The sequence below is a fragment of the Acipenser ruthenus genome, chromosome 13 (assembly GCF_902713425.1).
Source record: "Acipenser ruthenus chromosome 13, fAciRut3.2 maternal haplotype, whole genome shotgun sequence".
Classification (NCBI taxonomy): domain Eukaryota; kingdom Metazoa; phylum Chordata; class Actinopteri; order Acipenseriformes; family Acipenseridae; genus Acipenser; species Acipenser ruthenus.
The window spans coordinates 37,305,434-37,326,477 of record NC_081201.1 but is presented as its reverse complement, the minus strand read 5'-3'; the positions used below and the strand labels follow the sequence as shown (position 1 = coordinate 37,326,477).

Sequence of the window (21,044 nt, the reverse complement as noted above, 5' to 3'; positions counted from 1 at the left end):
CTCCCCCCCCCCCCCCCCATCAAGAAGGCCAGATAGATTCAGCCCCATGTCACTCACGTTGCATGTAGCTGATGACACGGCTCGCCAGATCATCGACCGGCACACTGCCACCTCCAGGTGGCCCTGGTGGCCCAGGTGGTCCTTGGGGTCCAGTCATGAAGCTCCTGACAGAATCACCTGTGAAGCGCACAATATAATTCAGTGCGGTAACAATCAGCTGACTGTCCATTTATTTTAATGCTTGGCAAAGGAATTCTGCATGATGAAATTAATATGTACTGTATTTGTGTGTGTAATTGTGGAAAAGGCTTATTGATTTTTAACTGATCTTTCCAACTGTAGATTACTGGGTGATTTCAAGGTTTAGTTTTCTATCTAAGAAAGAACTATAATCAAGAAATGATGGCTGTTGTTGCCACATCTAAAAGAACTGCTACATACAAGACATGGAAATCATGCTCTTAATCACCTGTGCCAGTGATCATTATCCACACTTGAGCAGTTTCGAGCATGAGTCATTTCTCTATAGATGTGCATACACTTTGATTTTGTTATCACAAACCACTTACTCTGAAGATAATCAGCAATGTACTGGCGAACGTCAGGCAGTGAGTCTGGAGATCCAGATCCAGGAGTACCAGGGGCTCCGGGGGGCCCTGGAGGGCCAGGGGGGCCCTGATAGACACGCGAGTTACCACCTGGAGAGACCGGGGGAGAGACAGGGTGAGCGGGGAACCACATTCCTACCAGTGCTCTTAGATACATGCCAACTATCTTCCATTGATAAGAACATCATATTGTATATTGACTGAGAAACATTGAATCCAACTTGCAGAGGAGACTTTGGGGGTTTGGGAATGACTTACAAGATCCCTTAATAAACTACTAGACCAGGACGATATTGGCAGCTGGAATGACCAGATGATAAACACCAGAGGTGAGTAACAACAAGGGACTTGCCCCTTACTGCCTGTAGCTTCAGAACTACTTATGATATCATAGCCTTTGCCTTAGCTTAGTCAAAAGTATGTCACAGTAGCTACCCAGGCTTCTCAGCATTTCTTTGAGACATACAGTATATGGTGTGAGACAATACCTCTTGATACTGCTGCCCCTGGAATTCCGGGAGCACCTGGGACTCCAGCATCCCCTGGGAAAGGATAGAAAGAGTCATTAAAAAAAACAGGTATGGTTTTAAGTGCATTGGACCGCTTGGACTCTGGATGGCTGCCTCTTATATCCTGATGAAGATTATCCCTCACATTAATCTACTGAGAGTGCAAATGAACTACAGGAGAGCTCCTCAACAGCCTTTTACCTCTGTCTCCCTTAGCACCTTCTTGACCGTCTTGGCCTGGTGGGCCTTGTGGACCTGGTAGCCCTGGTGGTCCAGGTGGACCTGGTTCTGAAATGAGAAAACATTTAAAACATTAGCAATGGGATGATGAATCCTGATTCATGACTGGTGCTCACTGGTAATCATGCTGAGAGCAGTTCCTTTCTGCATTATTCAAGTGACAGAGCTCAAGTACAGTACGAGCTCGCATACACGTATAAGAATCTCCCAGATAAAAAGCTGCCTGGTAGAGCCTCAGTCCAGTTATAAAATGGACCTCCAGGTGTCTGTGCGCCTTATGTGTTGTGAGATGGCTTCTCTGGAGCCCAAGAGCGAATCTTTCACTCACCGCCTCTTCCAGAATCACCAGTACCACCACTACCACTGGGACTTCCGGGCAGACCTGGCTGGCCTGGCTCACCTTGGAGATAAACACAGAAACAATGAGCATCACCATCCAGACTCCAGCCCAGTCAAAATGCTGTAACTGTGCAAACAGTACAGTGACCAGAGAGCAAGCCTACCTGGGTATCCTCTTGGTCCTTGTTCACCTACACAAGAAAGAAGAGTACACATGTATTCGCTATATTATACAAACTATTATATACTCAATGTATGTTATTATTTGTTCTAGAAAGGCAGACTATAAAACTGCCCCATCCATCAAGAAGAGTTGTTTTAAAGTTATCTTAGTGAGGAAGCCCTCGAAAGGTGGCAGTGTTTAGCAGTTCATGCAATAGGTGTTGGGCACAGTGCTCTATATGGTCTATGGTGGGAGTCCTAGAACCTTGCGACCCGTTATTTGATGCCTCCAGTGCACTGTGCTTCTCTGAAGGGGTGATTTAATAACCATCCAATGCATACCGTAATCAAATATTGCAATGCATTTCAGTGGTCAGCAGTGTACTCTGCTGCTTACCCTCTGACCCTTTGGGCCCGGGAAATCCAGGAGGCCCAGGAGGTCCTGCAAAGAATGTTCCTGTAATTAAAAAAAAACAAAACAATGTGTCCATAGAAATGTAGAGACCGACTTCCAAACAGCACTGAACAACACCACCAGAAAACGATCCAAAACATTCTGATATCCTGCACATGGCTTCTCTGTCTGACTGGTGTTCCTCATACTGGTGTACCATCATAGAACATAATGGTGTTGAGATGAAATGGAAAGTAACCCACCTGAATTGGGCACAAAGCTCCCTGGCTCTCCTTTGGCACCCGGCATTCCTGGTTGGCCAATACCTTAAGGAACAGGACATTTGAAACATAAGAACCAGGACATTTGACCAAAGCTGAGATCTGTAAGGGAGGGGAATCCAGTGTGGACTTACAGTCCTTTTATATATGACATCTTGTAGACCGGATGGGCGTTTAGTTTTAGTAACAGTACAAGCCCTTGAGTGTTTGTACTTCTCAAAATGCAGATTACTGGATGGAAAAGGCCTTAAATACATGTTTTAGTTCATGCTCTTAAAATTGTTTAAAAGCTAGTTTGGATTACATATTTTGAAATCCAGCATTAGATAGAATTTGATAATAGCTACACTGTGTGTAGTATAATATGTATTGTACCACACTGAATAATATCTCTATTTAATTGAAGACTCACTGCATGTTTTGCAGTGCAGTCATGTATTAGGGCATGTCTGCATTTCTGGCAAATACATTTACCTGGATCTCCTCTGGGGCCGGGAGGACCTTGAATTGCAGGGCCTATAGTAGAAAACAACATATTACAATAGTGGCATTCAAAGTCTACAGCATAAAGGACAGATTTGTAAAATCAGACGACAGTACGGTATCTTCAGTATCTGTATCTTCAGTATCACTGACTAAGTGATATTTCTTTTTAGTGTCGTTCTCTACAGAGCAGATCAGACACACGTCGTAGACAGCAATAATGCCCCATTCGGTCCCACCAGCGTTCCTCAGTTCTGCCCTGGAAGGCCGACTCTTTGGGTGTGAGATGACAGCTCAGTATCCACGCCCATCCACGTCTATCCAATCCTAGAACTCTCTGTAACTCAGTGCTACGTGTGGTGGACCCCTCCAACCCCACCCCCCTGATAGACAGGTCAATGCGGTTACCTGGAGGTCCTGGTGGGCCGGGCGGGCCTGGGGGTCCTTGAGCACTGAAACTTCCAGACTCCTCTGTGGGAAGAACAAGGGGAACAGTCAATTTTCTCCTGCTTTTCACAGCCAATCTACAGTTACGAATGTTAGTCTCACTGTGTATTAGGCAAGTTGTTGCTCACCTTTCTTTAATTTATTTATTTATTTATTTTTGTCCATAGCATACAGCAACACCTAGTGGCTGTTTACTTATGTTTACTTATTACTTATGCCTTTTCTATTGTAATAATCTTATTGTTAAATGCTTGGGTTCTTACCACTTTCCAAAGAGTTTTTTTTTTTTTCTATAAGTGCTTCCCAGTCCCTCAGTTCTCACCTCTAGGTCCCACTGCCTCCCAGTTCCTCAGCTCTAACCACTAGGACTCGCTCTCTCTGCCTCCAGCTCTATTCAGCTCTAACCTCAAGGTCTTGTTTCTAACTATTGCTGGCTGCCTCGCAGTAATGCCAACATGTAGGCCTAGGATATAGAAAGAAAAAATAAACACTCACGTTGATACTTAGTAGAGCTGACTGATCTGGAGGTCTCCACGGAGATACCTGCTTCACCTGGCAGACCCCTGTCTCCTCTGGATCCCTTTGAGCCTAGGAAGATAATATTCATTTACTTATTCACCCTTTCATATTCATCTCCACCAACAGCCAATGTCTTCTGGTCCGTGTTCATTAGTGCGACCCTAAGAAGCGTCTTAGAAACAGGTGGAGATTTTGTTCCCATGCTGTGGAATATAGGGCCAGGTCCTGTGCCAAAAAATGATCCACCATGTTAATGATAAAGAGGAAGCAAATCTAGGTACTCTCTGAGACACTGTGTGGTGATGAAATGGGTGTTGAATAAGGATGTTAGAGGTATATGTAAATGTTTAAGCGGCTGTTTAAAATGAGAAAATGCTGAAAATAGAATCAAAAAGGTTCCTGCTTAAGTATGAAATCCCCCCTTTGTCGCAGCTTGCAAAGCAGAAGAGAACTTTGTTTTTCATCTCCAGGTAAATGGGGCGTGAAACCAAGATCCTGTTCACCCCCCAGTCTCTGTAAGTTACTTTGGATAAAAGCGTCTGCTAAATGACTAAAATAATACTAATAATAATAATAATAATAATAATAAATGGGGGTTTCTAACTTCAAAGACACATGTGCTAGCTACTGAGTTGCCGATGAACAGAAGGGTTTTCAACCAACCTGGCTGTCCTGGATTTCCAGCGGGACCAATAGGACCTGGGGGTAGAAACACACCAGGGTTACATCCTCAGCATGCTAGCTCTGATGGGAAACTCTAATGAACCGGCATCCCAGCCCCTTGAAATGAATGGAAAGGCAAGGGCTGGACGTGAACCACAAGCCTTACAGTCTTACTGTTCAACTAAACAGTACGAGTCGTATGCTGGCTTCAGTATTTTTAACTCATCAGGCGCTAGGACGAGATCCAAGTATTTATGTGAATACTTTTCTCTAAATGCAAAAAAGCATTAAAAAAAAAAAGAGGTTTTATTCACAGGAAAATAGGAGTTTAATAGACACTAGTGAATGACATCCTGCCAGTCCTTCCTGCCAATGTTTTCCGCTAGATCCTCACCCAGGGGGTGCAGCTCTAACCTTGATGTGTGGAGCTTGCTCAGTTCTCATACCTGGGAGTCCGGAAGGTCCAATGGGGCCAGGAGGTCCTGCTGGTCCTGGTGGGCCTGGCACAACCACAGCCTTGGATCCTTCTGAAACCCGAAACACAAGATCTCATCACACTCCTGCCAGCGCCACTCACCATCGACGTTGCCTGTGATTTCCAGCAGAGCGTGTGGAACGGCTTTCAAGCTTTTAGGCCAGCTTGTACTGTATTCTTGTTTGTGGGACCTCCAGTATCTGCCAACTTTCTCTGTTTGGTGTTTTGTGCAGCAGCATGGGGCAGTCAATGAAGGACCCTTTGTTATGGGTGCCTACTGCTCTGCCTCGAAAAGAGCATTCTTAATAACAACAAGCAACTCTGTATCATTTAATGTAAAAAATACTTGATGATAGAAACTGTAAAGAAGCCCATGAACCAGCCAGCGTGAGATGTGGTATGTACAGTAACATTGCTTTGACTAGGTCTATACTTTTGAATTTCTTATACCTCAGATATTTTTTTGTTATTGGTTGTAGAGACAATACACTTGCTCTTTCACTGGATCTCCAGTATGTTCTCTGTCAATCAACGTATCTCACCTGCATTGATGATCTTGCCTGGCTCTCCTGCTTCACCTGGGAAACAGCATCAGTTTAGTGTGGTGGAACTCTTAGACTGAGATGAGTTTTTTTTTCGATGAACATTACAACTTTATATACAGGTGTAGAGCAGTTATCAGAATAATAGATAAGGTAATCATAGTACTTAAGGTAAATCAACAACAACGAAAAACTACGACTACTACAAATACTACACTACTACTACTACTACTACTACTACTACTAATAATAATAATAATAATAATAATAATAATAATAATAATAATAATACCTTTGGATCCAGGTACACCTGGATTACCTGGAAGACCTGTAAAAATGTATATACACTAATCAGCATTCCTGTTGACTTAATCCATTTATTCAAAAAGACATTTATTACAAATGGTATATTTATGTATTCACTGTAATATTTTGACTGGTCTCTGTATAGCTAACACATTTGGCTTCCAAAACAACTTTCAGACTTAATTAATGCTAGGCATTTCTTTGACTCTTGGTAGCTTGTGCACTGTGTTTATTGATCTAGTTGTTACCTACTGTAGTTTTAAGATTTTAGTTACGCAAGACAAGTGCATATTGATCCCAGCTAGAGTAAACAAAATGTTATAAAACTAAACAAATGTTTGATGCAGATAAATAATCCATCCAAGTTAAATGTGTACCTGGTGGTCCCTGTGATCCACTAAGCCCTGGGAAGCAAAAGGAAACAGAAAGAATGCATTACTTTTATATATTTAGTTACAAACTACAATCACCAGATAGTGCTGTCTGTAATCGCTTCTCTATGCTTTCATTTTCACTGCACTTGGCCATGTTTTTACTATAGCACAGAGTATAACATGTTTATAACCTGAACCCCCTGAAAAGGTTTTGGAATGCTCCTTATTTTTGTCATGACATGAACATAAAGAGACAGATGAGAAACAATCTGCTAATAAACTGAGTCCAGATGTATCTGTGGGATGTGGGGTGGTAGCACACGATTCTAATGAAGGTACCTGGTAAGCCGGCATCTCCTGGGGGTCCGGATGGTCCTCTGATCCCTGGCAATCCGATTGGTCCTTGGTCACCTGACAAATCAAACATTTCAATTGTATTATTTTTGAAAAGGGTGCACAGGTATCGGGTCAAGCTTATTTTAAACAAAACAGCAGCATACCTCTGGGGCCTTTGTGTCCATCTGCACCAGGTGGACCTGTTAGAGCAACACAAGAAAAAACATCAACAAAATGATTACATTACCCGAAGCAAAACTGATGGCTCAAGAACCAGAGGTGTCACTGCCTCCTTGCTAATTGATAGCTCATACAGAATAAGCCAGGGGTCTCCAACCCCCGTCCTGGAGAGCTACAGGGTCTTCAGGTTTTCAATTCAACTTAGCTCTCAGTTACTTCATTTAACCAATTATTAGCTTAATTAGTCAAGATGAACATGTGTTCCAGATCTTCAGCCATTGATGATGTAAAGACATCTAGAAAACCTGCAGGACTGGGGTTCTCCAGGGCCAGGGTTGGAGACCCCGAGTATATGATTTCCATGGTACATAACTTCTCATGAGACAGCTCAGGGGTGAATTATTTACACAACATTGGCACAGAGCTTTACACAAGAAGCCATTTACTACATTTACAGAGAAATATATTCTGAATAATGTTAGCACGAATAAACAATGTTAAGCACGAGTGAAGCTGTCCCAATAAACATCTGCGACAGACTTTCAAACCGAATTTTGGTTTTTCCTAATAAACTGGACTGCATTTGAAAAGTTTGCAGGAGATGTAGGTTCAAGCTGCTCTGCTCCTGTGTTCCACTGACCCGCAGACCCTTTAGCTCCAGCCTCTCCATGGGGTCCTGGCAATCCGCGCGAGCCTGAGTCACCTGGAGAAGGGAAGGTACCACAGCTTAGTGCTTAAGACAGTGCAGCAACTGACAAGCAAGGGCAGGTGAGGTAAAAGACACGTATGCCATTCACTCAGGGTTTACTAATCCACTTCACTCATAGGGTTACACTGGAATTTGTACCAAACACTATGGTAGAGATAACTGATGTGGTTGGCCATTGAATGACTGCACACAGTTATCATAGTTTTTGTTATCTGGCACTGCTATAAGGATAGCATCATTCAATTGTAATCTAAAGTCCTTTTGACTCAAATTCAAGTATGCATGCCTATTCAGACTGGTTAATAGCAGTTCTCCATCTCTGTGTTCCATACACAGTGTGCATAATATCTCATCTAGATCAAACTGTGCTCCATGTGTTATGTTTTATGATGTGTTTGCTAGGTTAAGGATAACCATGATGTAACTATGGCACATAATGTCACACCCAAGCTTCACAGTATCAAACAGTTTCATCATTGTCTCTGTTAGGAGGCAATAAGAGGTTTACACACCTGGAGGTCCACGAGGTCCGTTCTCCCCCTGATCACCTGTGCAATGCAAACATGAATACTGTAATTAAATAAAGAATGGTACTACAAGAAATATTATCCACATCACCCTCAGGTAGATGCACAGTTTAAGTAACTCAGCGTGACAGGATGTGACAGGGTGAAGGCACCCACATCACCCTCAGGTAGATGCACGGTTTAAGTAACTCAGCGTGACAGGATGTGACAGAGTGAAGGCACCCACATCACCCTCAGGTAGATGCACAGTTTAAGTAACTCAGCGTGACAGGATGTGACAGGGTGAAGGCACCCACATCACCCTCAGGTAGATGCACGGTTTAAGTAACTCAGCCTGACAGGATGTGACAGGGTGAAAGCTGGGGGTCAGAGTCCTTGACAGCAGTGCATCAAACAACACCGCCCGTTACAGGAGCATGCCAGAGTTTCCAATAATCATACAAATTATCAGCAATAAAGATCGTCATACCCTTTGGTCCTGCTGGTCCAATTGATCCTTTGTCACCTATAGAAAAAAAGTGAAGGCAAAGATATTATTCAATGCGTACTATGAGGTTATTATGAGACCTACATTAACCTAACAGATAGCACTAAGATATTCTTCAATGCATACTATGAGGGGACTATGAGACCTACATTAACCTAACAGACAGCACTAAGATATTCTTCAATGCATACTATGAGGGGACTATGAGACCTACATTAACCTAACAGACAGCACTAAGATATTCTTCAATGCATACTATGAGGGGACTATGAGATCTACATTAACCTAACAGATAGCACTAAGATATTCTTCACATGTTGATTTCAGTATCTTTAAAGCATCCTTAAATAACAAAAGAAACAGCAGACTGTATAGTCATTGAAAATATGTCTGTCTGCGGTGTTAGCAAGTCAGAAAAATGATGTGATATATGAGAGGGGGCTATTGTGCTATAAAATGGTGTCTGTCGGCTTGTGAGATTGTAGCAGCTCTTGTATTACTTTTGTGATGTATCACAAGTGAGTAAAATGATTTGAGCAGCACCACTCCTCCCCTCCTTTGTGTCTGTGCCCTTGCCCTGGAGAGTTCACTGTAATGATATTACAGGTCTCTGAGTGACTCCTGCATGGTTCATTACGGAGATCTCATTCTCCATTCAAAACCTATTAAATCAAACTACTCAAACTACTTAATCAAACATCACTCTACAAAAAATAAAAAGCAAAACCACTTAGTATAGAGTGCCAGTCATCGGCACTTGCTTTACATAATTGATTGCATACTATTGTTACCGCCAGGATAAATATTTCAACAGAAAAGACCCTTTGTGAGATACAACGTTACATTGACAGGTGCACACGTTGACAGACATGTCAGCAGCAGGTTTCAATGAACGTCAAACAATGAAGCACATTTCTGAAGGATGGAATAAAGAAAGCCTGCATATGTTTTAAAGGAGAGCAAACATTAAACTTGGATAACTCCTCTTTGGTACAGTTCCTACGTTACTGTTTACCTTTGTTTCTGATGGAACTGTTACTTGTGAATAGTGTAACTAGCGTTCTGAATATTGCATCTGCACAATAGTTTTGTTTAAGGGAATTGAAGAATTGGAGGCGAAGTGAAATCAGAAAGCACAATACACTCTTACCAGCTAGCGCTAATCTTGGGATACCTAATGTTACCTTAGGTAAGGCAGTCCAACACTAGTGCTAATTGGGGTCTGTGAAACCACCCGAGCCAAGGCAATTATGCGGAAATCATTTCTAGTTAAAATGACCTTCGTATTAGGAGCGCTATTTATCTAAGAGTCAGTTTTCACAAGCAGATATCACTGCAGCTACAGTGGGGTTTCCCTGCTGACCTTTGGTTTAAACATTATTCTGATGCCACTGCCACTGCCTTACCTTTTGGACCGGGCTGTCCTGCGTCTCCTCGGAAACCTTGCAGACCAGGAGAGCCTAAAGACAAAATCGAGAGCACCTCAGACAAGCCTCTCCTCTACCCACAGCAACACCCCTCTCCAATCCACCATCCCCTCCAGAAGCACATTCCAAACATCGATATCCAATGAGTAACACTGTCATCCCTGTGTCACATAGATAGGTTTATTGTGTATTTGGTATTCTATCAAACCTCATAATGGTAACTGGTAGCAATACCTCCAATGCCTGAAGGTCCTGGACTGCCCATTGAACCTTAAAGGAGAAAACATATATATTGATATATATTAACCATTATTTGTCTTTTTTTTAACAATGCTGTGCAAAGCAAAGTATTGTTATCAGTGATCACATTGAAGCCCTTACCTTTGTGTCCCATTGGCCCAGGGATGCCTGGTACCCCTGGAAGTCCTGCATCACCTGGGCTGCCTGTAAATGGAGAGGAGCCATGGATCAGCTGAGCAGACCTTTGAAAGACTGGACTAGTGCTGTGTAAGCGCTAGAATTCACTCAGTTCTCTTTCTTAGTTTTGTGCAATTATATCAATCAAGACAAATATTACCCAAAAGTTTAAATATTAAATCCGAATTTCACTCAAGCCCAGATGTTTGATTGGCTGGATAGGAAGGCTGTGGGTTTGCTGAGTAGATGGAATTCACTTGGCGCAGACTGACCACTAAACCCAGTCTGTACACTGCTGTCTGCCCACACAGTCCAAGAGAGTCCAGAGTTTGAAATATCCCACAGTGATGGAGCACTAGAAATATTTCACAAGCATAGCATCTGGACACCATAACTGATATTTTTTTTCCTGAACACACAATAAAACGAGTAAAAATTGTTTAGATACAAAATGCACTTATCCAATACCTTTCCTTTTCTTTTTACAGTCACAGAAGACAGCCCAATCTAAACCTGCTGCATTATATAAAGATGTGTTGTGCGTACCTTTGTCTCCCTTCTCTCCAAAACCAGAGGGTCCGGGTTCGCCCCGCGGTCCAGGCAAGCCTTCTCGCCCTCTCGGTCCCGCCTGCCCTTCAGATCCCGGATCACCTGCACACAGGACAGCACCATGCATGTTTAGACATGATCACCAGATCTATCAGATGTATTACTTCGGGTAGTTAACAGATAACGTACCATTAAATAACACAGGGAGACTATATACTGTATTTGAACGAAGCACACAACATTGTTTCTAACTTTACAAGCTGGAATCAAGCAGAAACACATGTGCTTATCGCTCACCTGCGCTGCCCTTCTGTCCTTTGGGTCCTTCTGCTCCTGGGTGTCCAATCACTCCTGGAGTACCTGGAGGAGAGAGACAGGGTGAAGGCTTAAATCTCTGAAACACTCTGGTCACCACCACGCTTTGTAATAGCAAAAACTACAGTACCCAGAATTCTGAGCAAAAGCACAAAGACAGACAAGCAGCTACAGTTTATATCTTTCTATTTAACTTGAACCCCAGGGCTGCAATACATTTACTAATATCACTTAAGTTATACCGAAGTCACACGACACACATAACACTTGATGATCATTTAGAAAAAGTCATGGAGAAGTGAATGGAGACCACGCTGCTTGAACAGAAGTCGAGCGAGCATTATTTAGGTAGCTTGGATATGGAATCCAATTCATCTTTCTAATGAGTACACATACCAGGCATTCCTGGGAAACCTGCATCTCCTGTGAAAGTAAAAAGACAGTTTGGATTACAAACTAGCATTTCAAGAATCTAACCAGACTAATACTAGCATATAGACAGGACAGGTATGAATCTGTAGCATACTGACAGCTGGTTTCACAGATTCTGTTTAGCACTGTCTTGCCTAAGTTAATATTAGGTAGTGCTAAGGTGGGGGGGGGGGGCAACTTACAATTGTTACAAGATATCACATTATTTTTACATACAATTACCCATTTATACAGTTGGGTTTTTACTGGAGCAATCTAGGTAAAGTACCCACGACCCTCCGGTCAAGAGTCCAGAGCCCTAACCACTACTCCACACTGCAGTTATGTTACAATTAGATAGATATTGTTGATATTCATTTTGCATTGGCTTGTTATCCTTAAAAAAATGTACTTAAAGTGTATTTACATTTAAATCTCATTTTTAACAACCACTATACCAAATAGGTTTACTATTGTTTAAATAGAGGTGATACAACCATTTCATTCATTGTTTAACTGAAACAGACACCTACAACATCACCCTGTTGAAATACCTGGATCCATGCACTATTAGCTACTGTAGCAACTGAAGTAATGCCATGAACTAAAAACATACATACCTTTCACACCTGGAGAACCAGCATCCCCTGAAATAAAACAGCACAACAAATTAGACTTGAAAGATAACAGCAATAGTTTGCAAAAAGATGACATTCTGGGGTCTATTCAATAATACTTTAAAGACTGGTTTAATTTACGGATAGATAAATTAAATCAAATTTTCAGTTTACAAAACTTTAAGTTTAACCTGAGAAAAACATTTCTTAAAACAATCCCTGGTGTCCAGGTTGGCCCTAATGCCCACTCCCTGCTGCAGTGGTTGTTCATCATTCTCCCATTGATGGGCCTCTCGGTACTGTGTAATGGTGACACCTGCTGGGAGAGTCTTGAACTGCAGCTCAGCCGTCAGCAGAGTGATTTGGGACTGCTGTTTTCTTCCCACATGAAGTGTATGACACACACGGTTCCATAGATATATAAAAGACATATCTTCAACCAAATTAATTCAATATTATCTTACCTTTAGGCCCTGGTGCTCCCCTTTCACCCTGAACTGCAAGTGAAGCTGTAATAAAGGACAATCCATCATCGATCAATAACAGACCTCACAGGACCTATGAACATCATGTCAAAGACAGTGAGCACAGTTCCATGGGGTAGCTTGATGTTTTAATGTGGTCTCTTTGAATCAGAGCACTCCAAAGAGCACACACCACCCAGTGGATGAACGCTGTAATAGCATATATGTTTTATCAAGGAACAAACCAGGGTAGTGTCTTTTTGAAAGTGTGGGTGAGCTCAATTTTGGAAAGCCCTGAACGGGATGTAGTTTAAAGGCACTGGAAGATGCAGAAGATTGTGCTTTACCTCGTACTGTATCGGACTGTAGCTCTGCTCTCAGCAGCTGCTGCACTGTGCGTTGTAGCTGGATATCTGAGTCTGTAGAATCTGAGCCCAGGTTCACCCCCGTGCCCAGGCTGCTCTTCGCAGCCCCTCTGATTCGCTCAGAGTAGGCTGGGTCTGCGCCATTGATGTTGACGGAGGTGAGCCGGCTGGTCCGTCCAGAGCCCTCCAGAACCGCCACGCGTTCCTTCAGTTTATTCACTTCATTCGCTGAAACAACACACAGTCCTATGAGTGCGGTAAAGAGCCATGAGGTGAGCACTTCAGAACTCAATTACCACTCTGCTGCCATCTCTGCAAACACGTCACTTTGTACTTCTTCATTCACCAGCACATTAACCATTTTGTTATTTGAATCTTTCATGAGTCTTAAAAACATGTATTACAATACTACATGTAAACATGTATCAACAAATAAAGACAATCAGCCAAACATACTGTACCAAAACCCACGCACATCTGTATCTGCTACCGCCCTTGTATCATTCTGCAAGACATTCCACTGCTAGCATAGAACGGCAATTCATTCTCCTCATACAATTACATTAAACATGTGTGCCATTTATAATATGTATACAGCAGTAAACACAAAGGTACACGTGATCGCGCACACACACACACAAACACACACACACATTAGAGATACCCTCAATCAGTCCACCCTGGCTCTGCTTACCCAGGGCAATGAGTCCGAACAGTAGCCCCAGGAGGAGCAGCAGCCCCAGTAACAGTCCCAGCAGCCACTTCCACCAGCTGCAGCACGAGCTGCCACAGCAGCCCCCCCCACCGCCGCCCCCCCCTCCGTAATCATCGTCCTTGCGAATCTCTGAGGAGAGAGAGGGCACGGGAGTTACACTCAAATCACATTCTCCACACACAACAGCTTACACATGCACCTGTGGCTCTTCTGTGGGATTTAGGACCCATGCCATGTGTTTAGGCTGCTATCCTATGGTACTGACAGGAGGGAGCTGTGGCATATAAGAGTGTTTCAGGAACCTGATATGGAGCCATGGTGGAACCCTGCCAAATCTGTGTCTTTCCATCCTACTGCAATCTTACATATGTAATCTGAAACAGTGGAGAAATCTACTAATAGTGTTTAACAATAGACTGCACAACCCAGTCTTTTTTTTTTTTCTTTTTTTTTTTTTTTTTACAGCCTTTCCGAATAATTATAATTCTTACCTGCATAAGTCGCTTTGTCTTTTGTTGCTATTCTGGAAGACCCAACTTAAAAAAGTAATTTAAAAAGTCATCAATATTCACAAGTTCCCTTGAATCACTAGTTATGATAAAGCTCTACAAAACAATTGCAGTTTCTGTCTGCAAAAGCGTGCAGGATAGCAATGCTGGTTAAACTGTGTGTAAAAGCGTGCAGGATAGCAATGCTGGTTAAACTGTGTGTAAAAGCATGCAGGATACCAATGCTGGTTAAACTGTGTGTAAAAGCATGCAGGATACCAATGCTGGTTAAACTGTGTGTAAAAGCATGCAGGATAGCAATGCTGGTTAAACTGTGTGTAAAAGCATGCAGGATAGCAATGCTGGTTAAACTGTGTGTAAAAGCGTGCAGGATAGCAATGTTGGTTAAACTGTCTGTAAAAGCATGCAGGATACCAATGCTGGTTAAACTGTGTAAAAGCATGCAGGATACCAATGTTGGTTAAACTGTGTGTAAAAGCATGCAGGATACCAATGCTGGTTAAACTGTGTGTAAAAGCATGCAGGATAGCAATGCTAAAGAGCAGTCACCCTCCTTTGTTTAAAGAGCATTCTTACAGTGTGGATTTGTTTCAGCTTTCAGCCCAGTATCCGCAGAGCTGGACAGCAGCATCTTCTCTCTCTTCAGAGTGTCGTCAGAAAAGGAGCCTTTTAAAACACACGACACGCATTGTTTCAGCAAATAGTAACAATCGTACTTGTGCTACTATTTAAATCAAAATGTACTGAAAAAGAATGTGAAATGTGATGATGCTGTCACTCTATTATTTATTTCTCAGCAGACGCCCTATAACCTCAAGTACTGTACATGAATACAAACTAATCAGAGAAACACATCGGACAGTCAAATAAATCTAACATTGATAAGACAAACACGCCAATCAAATGAGAAAGGGTGGACAATTCAACCTTTAAGCCAACACACAGATCTTGAAGGAATTACAGCAAGCAAGTTTCAGGCAAAAAATATTTACCCAAATACCCAAAAGCCAGAGTGACCCGTGTAATTGAGAATGAATCAGTGAGAAGGAACAAATCAGTGGGAATGAGAACAAAACATTTCATTTGTAAGAGTGATTCATATGGCTGAGTATCTACAGCTAGGGCCAAAAGTTTGGCATCACTTAGAATTTTAAGACAGAGACATCATTTAAAAAAAAAATCTATATGAACTTTTATTTAGCATCATGTAATCAAAGAAACTACAAAATGATATTGCAAGACTCTCCCGGAAGCCATAATAGTAGTACAGTACTGTATTTCATGTTAGATTTCAAAATGTCACTTTTTTTATTTGTCAGTTTTTCGTTAAGTATATGGAAAACTAGAATGTGCTCACTGCTGATTCCGTTGCTGGCGGTGGTGGTAAAGAGCTTGCCACTGTCCTTAGCCATGATGAGCAGCTCTGTCTCCTTCTTGCTCGGCATGTTCTCCTTCTCCAGCAGCAGGAACTTGTAGTCTTTCCGGAACACATCGTCGATCTGATCTTTGCTTTGTGAGACTGGTGGAAACACAGCGGATTAGCAAGCCTATTCCCATTCCTCTTTTTATTCTTAACCAATGAAATGTCTCAAGGGCACGTGGCTCGCATGCTCAGTACCACCTGATCTGGTAGATCAGCCTCTCCATTCTCATCCAGCCGAGTCACTCAATCAATCTGACTCACCTGTAGTGGTGGAAACTCCTGTGCTAGCCACAGCAGGTCCTTGAGAGGCTGCAGACACATTCTTCTGCACTCCATACACTGTTGGACAAGGAAAGCAGGTTAACGTATGTTTGTATTCATGTTGGGTTTAGTCAAATGTCACAACAGGCTCCCAATGTCACACAGCAAACACCTGCTAAAAAGCCTGATAAACTTAATTAATTGATTTTATTCAAGCTCTCTACCCCAAAAACCACCAGGTCAGTAATGAGAAGAAGAAGAAGAAGAAGAAGAAGAAGAAGAAGAAGAAGAAGAAGAAGAAGAAGAAGAAGAAGAAGAAGAATCAATTATTATTATTATTATTATTATGAAGATGATGATAAAACTGAATATTTTTACTTTTTAAATGTTAGCTTTCACCTCTATAATCAGGTGGCAAATTGTATTGTTTTTCTTCAAATTGAACAAATGCCTCTTAGTGGCAGATTGTTGGAACTGCAGTTTGTATTTGGAGGGCTCTGTGTTCTGCACATGACTATTCTGTTCTCAGTATGGAGGTCGTGTGCGATGAGAAACTGGAAATGAAGTTGCTAACACCAGAGGAGCAGGGTGTCCCTTTTCACTGACCTGTGGCGCTGTGGGCACCATTGGAGTTGCCCAGGACAGGGGTGGTGCTGTGAGTCAGGTTATTCTGAACACCATACACTGCACAGAGAGGGATATATAGGAAGAATGTTTTAGGGAGAACATTATAAAGATATGTTATTTATACTGTCAAATTGAAGAATTATCCAAGGAATATCTGGATCCAGCTGGATCATTCCTTTGATATTGTGGACCAAAATGACAAAATGATTCAATGTTTATCATAGGTGACATATACAGTATACAAGAGTAAATGGTAGGTTCAGTTAGTTTGTTTTATTTTTTCTTTCTTACAAAAACAGTAATAATTGTTCTTTGGTGACGGTCTTTAAAACACTTTGCTGAAAGTTCAATCTTATTTTGCTACTTAATTCTGCCATTCTTTCTTCATCTGGAAATACAGTACATTTGTTAATACAGTACTAAAGAGAGGGAGGGGAGTATTAAACAAACCCCAAGCAGAAATCCTCTTTTGAACAATGGTACTGTATACAGCCCATTAAATTCCTAAAAGCTCTCTGGCGCACTCTGCTGGAAATAGAATGTATTGGTTTTGCACTTCAAGCTGCACCTGCATGATAACCGCGGTAGACTGTGACATGCCTCGAGGTGCTGCAGGTTTACTGTGGCACCGTGGACCCACAGCAGTTAAACCGCAATCAAAGGAAGTGGTCATAAACTGCTTAAAGCTGCAGTAACGTGACAATGAAGTAGTGTGTAACCCACCTGTGGAGCTCGTGGTAAGACTGCTGCTCATTGGAGCCGGGCTCAAAGCCAGGTTATTCTGGACTCCTTGCACTGTAAGAGATCAGAGACTCAGAGAGAAGGTTTGGGTGGAAATGAATACTAAGTCTATTAGATCCTAACATGCAAAAGCGCACTGGGATCCTTTTCTATGACAGCGGTGTGACAGTACGACTCTTTAGTAATCACTACGAGATGAAGAGAGGGATGCAGGGTACAGCAATAGTCGTGCTGTAGTTTTGTGTGCACACCACTCACCTGACATGGAGGAAAGTGCGTTTGCAGTCATGAGGGAGGAGCTGGGAGACAGGTTGTTGGCGTTGGTTTGGTAGCCATACCCACTGACCATTGAAGACCCTGCTGGGAGCGTGGAGCTCCATGTGTAGGAAGGCACAGCAGAGTTCAGGATAGTTGTGTCATACCGTCCTGAAACTGAGTGACAATTCAAACACGTAGTCAGAGGACTGCAAACAGAAAACCAGCAGGCCCAAGAAAAATACTCAAACAGGCCCAAGAAAAATACTCAAACAAAATGAGTGTGACGGGTTGCATGCAGACATTGGATCAGATTCATTTTATGCATCGCAGCATTCTGTATCAGGCGCCGTTATTTATTATTATTATTACTATTTATTTCTTAGCAGACACCCTTATCCAGGATTGTTTGAGGATTGCTCAGACCATATCTCTCCTCCAGTACTCATTGCATGTGAAGAGGGATAGAGGTGTTACTGGAGATTGCATTTACCCATACTGGCACACATACAGTACATAGCCTCTTTGGGAAATCCCGTATCTTCAAATAAATGAGTTGGGCTTTACAAAAAAAACTGCTCTTGGGTCGTCATCATTAGCAGGATTCATTCCTCACCCGATTGAGAACTGTCAGTCACAATCCTTGTTTCCACAGTGGCTTTCTTAGGGACGGGGAGGGTGTTGGATGATGAACGCGAGGGACTCACGCTGGCAGAGCGACCCCCTTTCAGCAGCCTCTTGACATCATCCAGCTCTGTCCCTGAGAGAAGAGATAAACACAGACACTGACACATCGGGGAGGGGATCCTGCAGCCAGGATTGTGCTTCAGGGCTGATAACTGTTCAATGAAGAGTGTGCCTGGATGAACTGCGGTGCCCTAAATATCTGCTCACAGCAGAAGTAAGTATGATGCAATTACCACACCGAAAAATTAAAATAATTATTGCAATGTATTGAAAAACCTACGCTTAAAATATATAGATGGCTATCACTGATGTGATATTGAGACTTTGTATACACACAGATTTATCTACTGTTGTGATATTGAGACTTTGTATACACACAGATTGATCTACTGTTGTGATATTGAGACTTTGTATACACACAGATTTATCCACTGTTGTGATATTGAGACTTTGTATACACACAGATTGATCTACTGTTGTGATATTGAGGCTTTGTATACACACAGATTGATCTACTGTTGTGATATTGAGGCTTTGTATACACACAGATTGATCTACTGTTGTGATATTGAGACTTTGTATACACACAGATTTATCCACTGATGTGATATTGAGACTTTGTATACACACAGATTGATCTACTGTTGTGATATTGAGACTTTGTATACACACAGATTTATCCACTGATGTGATATTGAGACTTTGTATACACACAGATTTATCCACTGTTGTGATATTGAGACTTTGTATACACACAGATTTATCTACTGTTGTGATATTGAGACACTGTATACACACAGATTTATCTACTGTTGTGATATTGAGACTTCGTATACACACAGATTTATCTACTGTTGTGATATTGAGACTTTGTATACACACAGATTTATCCACTGTTGTGATATTGAGACTTTGTATACACACAGATTTATCTACTTACACCTGGTGGATGGTGAGGCACTCTGCAATCTTGCTCTTATTTCACTTTCTGCAACAAAAACAAAATTGATTTTTTCCATGAGATTTGATGTGTTTATGCCTTTAGCAAAGTAATGCAGACAAAATAAACCATATTTGGATCAGGGATACACATTTTTAACTTTAAAATGAATCCATCAATAAATAACAGTGTTTAACATCAGTACCTCTGCTCTGACTTCTCCCTCTTGTGGCTGAGGTTCCTGACACTGAACCTGTAAATAATCGAGATTATTAAATGATACTCAATACACTGAAAGACAGGCAAGGAGAGTGTGGGTGAAGCACTGATAAAGGATGTGGTCTCTGCTTGGAAAGGATGATTTGTCCTTTTACTTTAGTGCTCAATTCAGACCCTCAAACTCTGGAACCAGTCTGGTTACAGGCAGCAGCTTCCCATGAGAGTCAATGAGAGCGACGCTTATATGAAACAGCCACTTGATGGCGATGCTGCACCAGAAACCAAAATGCCAAACACCATTTCACAACCTGACTAATACACAAATATACAGTAGAAATGTCATTGGAAAGCCTTACCGAATTCTTTCCTTGTGCACTCCGGTGAAGAGCTCCCACTTGAACTCTCTAAAGCAGAAGAGCAGACTGTTAAATTAAATACAATGCGGTCTATTCAAACAGACTGGCTTGATGAACATCAAGAGGACAAGTTCTTATTGAATCTGCCACACGAGAACAATGCTGCCCATTAGAACCACCCTTTTTATAGGGTTGAATATCCCTAATCCCTAAGTAACACAGACAGTAGAGACTTGGCAGACAGACACATTATAAGGTAAGTCAGTTGGCATCTCGTTGAGATTTTCAGTTAGGCAGAACAAGTGCAATGTTAGGATTTGATTTAGTTTCATGTTAAGCCTGCTGAAGACCAGGGAAGAAGACCAGCTCCCCACTATGACTATTATTATTATTATTTATTTCTTAACAGACGCCCTTATCCAGGGCGACTTACAATTGTTGCAAGATATCACATTATTTTCACATGCAATTACATTATTTTTTACACATTATTTTTACATACAATTACCCATTTATACAGTTGGGTTTTTACTGGAGCAATCTAGGTAAAGTACCTTGCTCAAGGGTACAGCAGCTGTGTCCCCCACCTGGGATTGAACCCACAACCCTCCGGTCAAGAGTCCAGAGCCCTAACCACTACTCCACACTGCTGCCCCAGCCTGCCTCCCGGTACAGAATCCAGAAGCTGTGCAGCAGGGCAGCTGAGTGCTGTACCTTCATATCCTCCATGGCGGCTGATGGTGACCTTCCTCTCCAGGGTGGAGCCGGGGGAGTAGGCGAGCGATGAGTTGGAGCCCTGGCCTCGGTGCGACCCAGATGAGCTGAAGATCCCCTTTGAGCTGCCACCCCCACCAGCTGAGATAAGAGAAGAGAAACTCAGGTATACCAAACAATGGGACCATGTGAGATCTCCAGCACAGTCTACATCGCACCTCACAGCTTAATACAGCTTAGAACTGAGGCTGGTTATACAATGGTTATTCTTGGATAGACATCTGTGACATGCAAGGAATTTGCTTTAATTATGCCATGTACTGTAATGCAAGTTTCCCCACAGAGTGAATATATCATAGAGTAGATGATGGAGTGGTTAAGCATACAGTATAAAGTATATCCCACTTTGTCAGCAGATATCAAAAATCAGCAACAATTACTATAAGCAAAC

The 21,044-nt window shown here is 42.1% G+C and overlaps 1 protein-coding gene across 2 annotated transcripts in view; it reads right to left on the bottom strand.

Moving 5' to 3' along the window:
- LOC117417837 (collagen alpha-1(XVII) chain) overlaps nucleotides 1–21,044 on the bottom strand; it is a 33,613-nt gene that overhangs the window by 7,258 nt on the left and 5,311 nt on the right. Inside the window, exons 5-47 of one of the 2 annotated variants that reach the window (XM_034030209.3) lie at nucleotides 20,594–20,734; nucleotides 19,880–19,927; nucleotides 19,510–19,557; nucleotides 19,305–19,352; nucleotides 18,294–18,437; nucleotides 17,681–17,854; nucleotides 17,405–17,476; nucleotides 16,661–16,738; nucleotides 16,055–16,132; nucleotides 15,728–15,889; nucleotides 14,947–15,036; nucleotides 14,353–14,397; nucleotides 13,841–13,990; nucleotides 13,129–13,374; nucleotides 12,782–12,826; nucleotides 12,321–12,347; nucleotides 11,686–11,712; nucleotides 11,272–11,334; nucleotides 10,972–11,076; nucleotides 10,390–10,452; nucleotides 10,243–10,278; nucleotides 9,988–10,041; nucleotides 8,564–8,599; nucleotides 8,080–8,115; nucleotides 7,499–7,561; nucleotides 6,843–6,878; nucleotides 6,682–6,753; nucleotides 6,346–6,372; nucleotides 5,955–5,990; nucleotides 5,663–5,698; nucleotides 5,092–5,172; nucleotides 4,646–4,681; nucleotides 3,959–4,051; nucleotides 3,425–3,487; nucleotides 3,008–3,049; nucleotides 2,516–2,578; nucleotides 2,256–2,315; nucleotides 1,861–1,887; nucleotides 1,686–1,757; nucleotides 1,319–1,405; nucleotides 1,097–1,150; nucleotides 570–698; nucleotides 58–177 (exon numbers count right to left, since the gene is read on the bottom strand). In XM_034030209.3, coding sequence (XP_033886100.3) covers nucleotides 58–177; nucleotides 570–698; nucleotides 1,097–1,150; nucleotides 1,319–1,405; nucleotides 1,686–1,757; nucleotides 1,861–1,887; nucleotides 2,256–2,315; nucleotides 2,516–2,578; nucleotides 3,008–3,049; nucleotides 3,425–3,487; nucleotides 3,959–4,051; nucleotides 4,646–4,681; nucleotides 5,092–5,172; nucleotides 5,663–5,698; nucleotides 5,955–5,990; nucleotides 6,346–6,372; nucleotides 6,682–6,753; nucleotides 6,843–6,878; nucleotides 7,499–7,561; nucleotides 8,080–8,115; nucleotides 8,564–8,599; nucleotides 9,988–10,041; nucleotides 10,243–10,278; nucleotides 10,390–10,452; nucleotides 10,972–11,076; nucleotides 11,272–11,334; nucleotides 11,686–11,712; nucleotides 12,321–12,347; nucleotides 12,782–12,826; nucleotides 13,129–13,374; nucleotides 13,841–13,990; nucleotides 14,353–14,397; nucleotides 14,947–15,036; nucleotides 15,728–15,889; nucleotides 16,055–16,132; nucleotides 16,661–16,738; nucleotides 17,405–17,476; nucleotides 17,681–17,854; nucleotides 18,294–18,437; nucleotides 19,305–19,352; nucleotides 19,510–19,557; nucleotides 19,880–19,927; nucleotides 20,594–20,734 — 3,213 coding nt within the window. Of the gene's footprint in view, nucleotides 1–57; nucleotides 178–569; nucleotides 709–1,096; nucleotides 1,151–1,318; nucleotides 1,406–1,685; nucleotides 1,758–1,860; nucleotides 1,888–2,255; nucleotides 2,316–2,515; nucleotides 2,579–3,007; nucleotides 3,050–3,424; nucleotides 3,488–3,958; nucleotides 4,052–4,645; nucleotides 4,682–5,091; nucleotides 5,173–5,662; nucleotides 5,699–5,954; nucleotides 5,991–6,345; nucleotides 6,373–6,681; nucleotides 6,754–6,842; nucleotides 6,879–7,498; nucleotides 7,562–8,079; nucleotides 8,116–8,563; nucleotides 8,600–9,987; nucleotides 10,042–10,242; nucleotides 10,279–10,389; nucleotides 10,453–10,971; nucleotides 11,077–11,271; nucleotides 11,335–11,685; nucleotides 11,713–12,320; nucleotides 12,348–12,781; nucleotides 12,827–13,128; nucleotides 13,375–13,840; nucleotides 13,991–14,352; nucleotides 14,398–14,946; nucleotides 15,037–15,727; nucleotides 15,890–16,054; nucleotides 16,133–16,660; nucleotides 16,739–17,404; nucleotides 17,477–17,680; nucleotides 17,855–18,293; nucleotides 18,438–19,304; nucleotides 19,353–19,509; nucleotides 19,558–19,879; nucleotides 19,928–20,593; nucleotides 20,735–21,044 lie in introns of both variants that reach the window. The other variant, XM_058985275.1, reaches the window with a different exon arrangement.